The sequence below is a fragment of the Pteropus alecto genome, unplaced genomic scaffold, assembly GCF_000325575.1.
Source record: "Pteropus alecto unplaced genomic scaffold, ASM32557v1 scaffold57, whole genome shotgun sequence".
Lineage (NCBI taxonomy): Eukaryota > Metazoa > Chordata > Mammalia > Chiroptera > Pteropodidae > Pteropus > Pteropus alecto.
In genome coordinates this window covers 14,841,162-14,850,209 of record NW_006442508.1, presented here as the reverse complement: position 1 = coordinate 14,850,209, position 9,048 = coordinate 14,841,162, and the positions used below count along the sequence as shown (strand labels likewise).

Below are 9,048 nucleotides of genomic sequence, written 5' to 3'. Positions count from 1 at the left end.
TACACACACACACACACATAGCTTTAACAACAAAAATAGACTTGCAGAAAAAGTGTGCAGGTGGTGTTTATAGAAGAAAATTTAAAACTACTTTTATGCAAATGTATGATAAAAAATAATGCTTATTTTACCCATAGTGAGCTTCAATGGTCCTATTTTCTATCTTTTCAATAGTGACACAGTTTATAAGTACACATTTTAATTAAGATGAAATATATTTTAAAATATCTCAGCACCTCAATGCATTGTGGTTTTGGTGAAGTCACACCCAGGACCAGATCTCCCAGCCCAGGTTCTACATTGAACCTTGATTTTCCTTTACTGCCAATCAGCATGGGCCCCAAGTACCCACGTTATCATTGGATTATTGTTCTCTGATTCCATTATTTTCCCTTGTCCGCAACTACATCAATACAACGACAACAAAAAAAGCCTTTATCTTCATGCAACACTACATTAGTTAAAAGCAAAGTACTGGCCATCTGCTTCTGCCAGGTCTCATTTCATTATAGATAAGGGTTTTGTACAGGAAGCGGGGCACAGTCATGAAAAACAAAGAGAAATACAGAGGCACATAGAGACATAAAATATGGACGGATAAACATAGAACTAGAGACATTTCTTAATTTAAAAGAATTGTGGAAGTACTGATTAATTTTGTTTCCCTATAGAAAATATTGGCCAGACTTTCTAGCATTATGTGGAGATTATTCAACTAATGTAAACATTATTCAGAATTAAGTCTTTAGCTTAGTTTCTAATTCTATTCATGTAGCGATAATGCAAAAATGCATCACAGACTATTATGTTCTAACAATATATACAACTATCACTGACAATTATATCCTTACATCACTGATAATTATATATTATAATTATATTATTATATACTAACTTTCCATACTAAGCTTCATATATATTGGTTTAACAACATTTTTTATTAGATGCTAGTATTAAGAAATTTCTAACAAAACTTGAACACTGATGTTTAAGTAGAAAAATATTTCTATTCTCAGGGCAAGAATAAAGATAATCATGCATTTTCCTCTTCTACACTCTGAGATTTAGTTCTATTTCAAGGAAGTTAGGGGTAGAAAAATCAAATATAATAAATAGAGATTTACCAAATGCCAAACACTATGTTAGAAGCTATCCATGTATTATTCTATCCATTCTTAAAATAACTCTACATGGAAAAATTGTTTACTCTTGCTGATGAAAAGTCAGCTTATAAATTTTTAAGTTACTGTAAGCTCCTTGAGGAAAGAATTAAGAATCTTTTTTTTTTCCTCTACTATATTTTCAGCAGCTAGCACAGTTTTATGGTTCGAAGTAGGTGGTAAACCATATTTGTTGACTAGTTCACCAAGTAACAAGGTTACAGAGCTGGTAGGTGGCTAAGATGAAATTTTATCTCATCCGCCAAACTTCAAAGCCCAGTCTGCCTGTGCCCAGAATATGAAAGAGGCAGATGATCTATAATTCTGCCTCACCTGTCCCAAATGACCAGAGAGTTAAGATGGAACTCTCTATTGGGAAGCCTCGATAGGAATTGATTATCTACTGGCAGTAGGACCAGAGCTCAAGAAGCTAAGTGTTTCATTTCAGATCCCTTCTGGGTCTCATAATAGCAGTGTAACTTCAGTCAAGTTCCTTTACCACTTTATACTTCAATGTTTTTACCATAAAAAGTTGACGACTTTATACCTCAATGTTTTTACCATAAAAAATTATAATAATAAACATTATTAAACCCATTAGAATGTAATGAGAATTAATTGCAACAATACATCTAAAATGTATGACTATAAAATCAGTAATTATCATTATCATTTACTCAGGAAAAAAGGATGGTTATTCAGGTTATATTCAGAAAAATTAATTCTCTTTGGTCAGGAGGGCAAATAAAACTGAGCATTATAACAACCGTGGGCAAGGACATGTTATTAGGGGATATTTTGGAAACAAGAATACTTATATCATTGTGACATCAATTTTAACTTAATCAGCTAAGATTTTAGGTTATGTAATATTTCTTTAAGCCAGGATTGGTGGGACTCTAAAAACATCTATCCTAGTAGATTTCACACTGATCAAAAGTTAACACATTCCTCTATGCATGAGCAAGCTAAGTTCTAAAAGTCTGTTCATGTGAAGCCCTTTATTTACAAGTCAAAAGTGGTACCACATCAGCAATGGAGAAACTTTCTCTAGAAGGCAGACAAAACTGACTTGTACTTTCTCTGGTGAAAGCTTTAAAATATTGATGCAAGGTAATAAGGATAAAATTTATAAGTAGATAGTGTCTATATTGTTTAGCCTCATATGGTTCAAGGAAAAGATAATAGAAAATAGTTCACAAAAATAGGAAGAATTACTTTAAGCTTTATCCTAAAATATTTCATATACCAAGTAAATTTTCTGTATGCAATAATAGAGTTTTTAAAAATACTTCTCAGAGTTACTTGGAGAAACTGTGTATGTGTGTGTGTCTGTGTGTGTGTGTGTGCGCGCATGTGTGTGCATGTTCAATACAGGTCCCAATCCAAGAGCCATGATCTATGACTTCCACATTTAGGGCCCAATTGCATATATAGTAGGTATCAGTTTAAGAAATCAGAAATTTCAGGGAAAAAAAGTCTTTTTTCCAACGTCTATTTCTGCTATTTTTAACCAACCTTCCTCAAACAAATGTAATTTTAGAGTGACTTTTCAAACATAAATTGTGTGTATGCTTATGTCTCTGTATATGTACGTATGTATTTTTTCCCCTTGATTATACAACAGAACAGCTCTCGTGGTTGGGTAATTCCTGAGCTAATTCCTGATTGTTACAATTTATTGGAATCAAAACTAAAAGGACAAATAATATGATGAAGAAAATTTACATGTTCAAGCACTTAATATTCAACATATTCTGTGCTGAATTCTTTATATACGCTATTTATTTGATCCTCAAGAGAATCTTATGAGGCATTTTTATAACATCAGAAAAAAAATTAACGAATCATTTTTAGATATGTAGATAATCGAGAAAACAATTGTTTAAAGTGACATCATTCTATAATTGTCCCATATTGCAAAATGTTAGATGTGCCCAAGTATGTAAATGTTTAAGTGTTGAATCAGTATATGAATTAAGGAAACATTTTGAAATTGTTGACCAAATTTACATTGTTTAAAATTAGATGATTGTATAATTTTACTTCCACTCTTCAAAAAGTACTACTTTATATTATAGTGATTTGTTAGAAATAAATGTTAAATCGGGGGAAGTTTAGAGGAAAACTTCAAAAGAAACAAAAACTATTTTATCTAGTTCTTGTAATGACAGCAGAATACAACTCAAGTTGAAATTTAAGAACATAGGCCAAATTTGGAATCGCATCACTGATGAACTACAATGTATTTGTATAATCAATTAAAAACCAAAAATGAGTTAAAGAATTGAAAGATTATTTCAGCTGCTTGATATGTTATAATATTCTGAGACCTCCTAAGCAGTGGCAAATACAGCTGTGTCCCTTTTTCTTTGCTGTAATTACCATTAGTATGAGATAATGACTATATTATATCATTTTCATCTTAGTGCAAAACTAATGGTAATCAGTGAAAAACTTTAAATTGTGAAAAAGGAACCTAGAAATAGACTTTAATTTGATGGTTTTTATAGAGATTTAGAGAATATTATATACTAAGTTGTACAAAATTTGTCATATTTATTATGTGTTTTGTAATATTTGCAAAGGTACATTATTTCTTAACTATTATATTTTGATTACAAATACCAAGATGTATTTATAAATGAATATAGTCTTTTGAGTATATTAGCATGTTTCACTAAAATTGACTTTCTGCATATGTCCATACAATTTTAATGCTTTTTTTCTTTTTTGCATTGAAAGGTATATGACAAAAATAATTTTTCTTCAATGATAAGTTCAGTTTATACTCTATGTATTAAAGATTAAACAGAGTAGTAAACACTCAGAAGAAAATGATTACTTAGTTTGGGAAAGCAGAATTTTGGGGGTATTTTCTTTTAAATGTGTATATTTACTACATTAAAATTATTTTTATTACAAAAATATGCAAACAAAAAATCATAATAAATGATAAAGTTAATAATTAAGCTGATTTTCCTTAAGTGTGGTAAAAAATGAAGAATAAAATATGTGAGTGTTAAAAAAAACTTGATTATATACATTTCAAAAGGTAACTTAAGAAATTAAACTCAAACTCACATTTATTGCAGCTTAAGGTACATATTATGGCCTTTAACTTACATCTATTAATGTATGGAAGGCAAAAGCTGCAAAATCTTAGAGCAAAGATTTAAAGGAAAGGGTCTAGTATAAATAACTTAAACAACATTAAATATCACACAAAAACCAATTAAAGGTCTTACCATGAACTATTGGTGCTAAGAGCATCATGAAGACTAGTAGCTGTGATGGCCACATGGTTGTGTACTTGGGCTTGAGAGTACCTCAAGAGCGAATGTTTCAAACGTGAAACAAAATAATTGTCTTTCTGGTTCCTCCTGTATTCCAAGACTGATGATTTAAAAAAAAAATTTAAAATCAAAAAAGAAATATTCCTCAAAAACAGAAACACCAATATCCCAAATCTGAATCCTGCAAAAAAAAAAAAAAAAGGGTTATTAAATATAGGTTTTCCTATCTTAATTCTTTGAAAATTTATCTCCTGCTAGATGATGTTATACCTCCTCACTTCGTTTTAATAAATACAGTCATTATGCATAAAAATGACTGACTAATAACCTAAAAACATTATTTATGAATGTATTACCAGTGTTTATTTCTCAGACCCTAAAAGGACTGAAATAAATGATTAAGTCTCATTTACTACATTTAATATAATAAATACACTATATTAATTTGTTAATAATTAATAATTAATTTGCATAATTTGTCAATATGTAGAATAGATTTGGGATTTACTGTATATAAGCGCTTTCCACAAATATAATTTTTACAAACTAGAATACTGAAAAAAAAAATCATTCATTATCATCACTATGAGTTTAAAACAAAAATAGTTAATGCATGTCTTACTTTCTTTCCTGGCCCTGATATCTGTTCAGAAATTATTCTACATATTAACTGCATTAATGTTCTAAGAATCTTTGTAAGTAAATCTGTGAAGATCATAGATTTATGTTAACTAATTATGCTCAAAGATAATTAATTCATTCAACAGAGGTTTATTGAGTGCCCTCTGAAATACAAAGCACTGGGCTAGGAATACAGGATAGATCACTGAATAAAACATGCAATCTACTTTCCAGGATCTTACAACTTAAGATGAGGAATCTTGCTTAAAAGCGTTATATATATATGTATATGGAAAGCATTGAAAATTATAAGCATTAAAAACAGTAAGCTGATATAGCTGCCTCTTAAAAGTTTTTTTTTTATAATAAAGGATCATGACCCAAATTTTGAAAATTTTGTCTTTCACAGTCACTACCTTTAAAATTGATCAATCAAGTACGATTCGGATTACTCTTCTCTATCTCTCTCTCTCACACTCACACACACACACACACACACACACACACACACACACTCTCATTCTCTCCTTTCTATTCTGGTGATTGATATATATTTAAAGTCATTTCATATTTTGAGTATAAATTTAATTTTTTCTGGAAAGAGACTTTCAAAATAAAGATAGTTTACTAAAGATTATGTTAATAAGCTTCATTCTGCCAAAATAAATTCCAAAATATTTCTGAAGTATTTGCCTTGATTATAGAAAAAAATTACAGATTGATGTTAATTTCTGGCATTGTTATTTATAGCACTGTAATTAACAGCATGTATTCTGGAGCAAGACCACCCAATCTCAATTATTAACTCTACTAGTACTGTTACTTCGTCATTTATGCTTTCAGTGCCTCAGTTTCCTATCTGTTAATGGAGGGGGGGAGTGATACTACTTAATCCATATAATCCATATTAAATGAGCTAAAAATTGTAATTTAGAGTTATATAGAACATATAAAATCTGTATTGCCCAGAATAGTGTCTAGCATGTGATGAGCTATATGTCTTCACAATTATTATACATTTACTTCTCAATTTTACCCTTTTAACATAAATGTGTAAAAAGGAAGATCATTTGATAATTTAAAAAAATATTTGCAGAGTCACTACTGTGTAGATGGGCTCCAAGACCACTAAATTTGGATATAACATATATAAAAATGTTATTTTTAATCTCGGACATAAAAAGTGAAAATAATAATACATAATCTTATAATATTTTACTCTTAAAATAGGGAAAGCATTGAAAAGAAAGTAACTGCGGTTGAGATAACACAATGTAGAAAGGGGAATTTGTGAGGAAACATGGCGGAGCAAGAGATGTCCTGAGATCTCTCCCCCTGAACCAACAATAAGCTGAACATCTAAAACTCAACAAAAAACACCCAAACTGCACACCAGAATGTCTGAGCTTGGGATCTGCACAGAAGAGCAACCACAGGTGAGAACCCCAGATGACGCGTGGTAGACAGGGAGAAATAAAGAAGCTGCCTCTTGTAGCTGCTGGAGCTCCCTTTAGGAGGAAGGGGAGGGGAAAAGGTGCAGCGACTTCTCTGATCAGCCTGCCTGGAAGTGCCCGAACTTCTAGCAGCTGGCAGCAGGGCTCAGGCAGCAGAGCAGAAAATAAAGAACAGCAACGGGACAGCAGAGAAACAACAGTTGATTTTCACAGGACCTGGTTGCAAGCCCTAGGCTGAGCCACAGCCCCCAACCCCTAATCCAAATGGCCCCTCCCCCCAAATTCTCCAAGACCGAACACTGGGAGCCTCAGGGAAATCTGAGCAAATGCTACCGAAACTGTTGCTAACACTGAGAGGGAATGAAACTAAGAGTAGCAAGTGTGATTAAATATCTACAAGAAAATAAAAAAGACATATAGGCTTTATATAAAGCAGTGATTCAAGAGGCTTAGATGCCATCTACTGGAAACCAAAAGAAAACAGTCTTCCTTGCAGCAGGCTAAAGAGATACCTTTATATAATAAATTTTTCTGGAAAAACAACAGCATACACTTCCATTAATATCTAGGCACAGAAATAGTCCATTAAACACCATGAACAACCAAGGTGACAAGATATCTCAGAAAGAAAGAGAAAAATCTCCAGAAAATAAACTTACAGATATAGAAATATGTGACTTAAATGACAGAGAATTCAGGATGGTACTTCTGAAAAAACTCAATGAGATCCAAAACAGCTCAAATGAACAATTTCAGGAATTGAAAAAAATAACTAGATGAGCAAAGCAAGGAGACTGAAACCTCAAAATGAACCAAATAGCACACACTGCAAGAGTTGAAAAATGAAATAACAAGCTTGGGAAACAGAGTCGACCAAATAAAGGAAAGGATCAGTGATAGCGAAGACAGGAATCTAGAAATAAATCAGAAGGAAGAAGAGAGAAACCGAAGAATAAAAAATAATGAAAGAGAAATACAAGAACTAGCTAATATTATCAGGAGAGGAAACATAAGATTAATGGGCATTACCAAAGGCGAGGAAAAGGATCAGTGACTAGAAAGCATTTTCAGACAAATAGTGGACAAAAATGTCCCAAATCTAATGAAAGAGCTGGAGCTTGGAAATCAAGAAGTCAACAGAACACTCAGTTATCTCAATGCAAAAAGGCCTTCACCAAAACACATTGTACTAAAGTTATCAAAAATCAACGAAAAAGACACAATTCTCAGGGCAGCCAGGGAAAAGAAGAAGGCAACAAATAAAGGAAAACCCATTAGATTATCATTGGACTTCTCAGTGCAAACCTTACAAGCCAGAAAGGAATGGAATCAAATATTTATTTAAACTATTAAGTGACAGGAACTATCAGCTTAGAATAATGTATCCAGCTAAGCTCTACTTAAGATACGAAGGAGAAATTGAGGTCTTTCCAGACATACAAAAATTGAGGGAATTCTCCACTATGAGGTCTGTGCTACAGGAAATACTGAAAGGTGTCATCTCATCTAAAACAAAGTAACAAAATAAAAAAATACATAATTAAGAGTAAAGTTACTAGGCAAATAGAAGCAAAGAAGTGTACCCTTACTAAAAACAGGGCATTATAAGCTTAAATAATAAGAGAATTGCTATAGCAAGATAGTAATGAACATTCAGCATACATAGGGACAAATTGAGATAACAATGACTGAAAAGGGGAGGATTCAAAGATCCAGATTCACAGAGGGGAAAGAAGATAAGGCACACACAAAAGAAAATGGATGACTGTATATATGTAACTATTCTTTTCATATTTGAAATGTTAACTACACACCAAAGATTCAGAACTGAAGTATATAACATAAAACAAGAAGAACCAGAGGGAAAACCCACAAAAGCCAACCAAAATAAAGAAGAGAGGAACACAAGGACAAGGAAGCAATGGAAACACCGAGCTACCATGAAAGCAAAACATAAAATGGCGATAAGAAGACCTCATATTTCAATAATCACTCTAAATGTAAATGGACTGAACTCACCACTAAAAAGGCACAGAGTTGCAGAATGTATCAAAAAACAAAACCTAATCATATGCTGCCTTCAGGAGACACATCTCAGCTCCAAAGACAAATATAGACTCAAAGTTAAAGGGTAGAAAATGATATTTCAAACAAATGGCATTCAGAGAAAAGCGGGAGTAGCAGTACTAATATTGGACGAAATAGACTTCAAAATCAAAGAGGTAAAGAAAGATACTGAGGGACACTTCATAATAATAAAGGGAATCATGTACCAAAAAGATATAACAGTTATTAATATCTATGCTCCCAATCAGGGAGCCCTGAAATATGTGAAGCATATTACTAACAGAACTAAAGGGAGAAACAGACCAAAATACTATCATAGTAGGGGACCTAAATAGGACACTGTCAGAAATGGGCAGACCATCCAAACAGAAAATCAATAAGGAAATAACATCCTTAAATGATACATTAGACCAACTGGACATAATTGACATTTATAAAGCCTTTCATCTC

The 9,048-nt window shown here is 32.3% G+C and overlaps 1 protein-coding gene across 1 annotated transcript in view; it reads right to left on the bottom strand.

The window, feature by feature from the left end:
• The window catches only part of ADGRL3 (adhesion G protein-coupled receptor L3), a 566,410-nt gene that overhangs the window by 461,103 nt on the left and 96,259 nt on the right, over positions 1–9,048 (bottom strand). The window contains exon 2 of the mRNA XM_025040294.1: positions 4,409–4,637. Coding sequence (XP_024896062.1) covers positions 4,409–4,463 — 55 coding nt within the window. The 5' untranslated portion in view covers positions 4,464–4,637. The remainder of the gene's footprint in view (positions 1–4,408; positions 4,638–9,048) is intronic.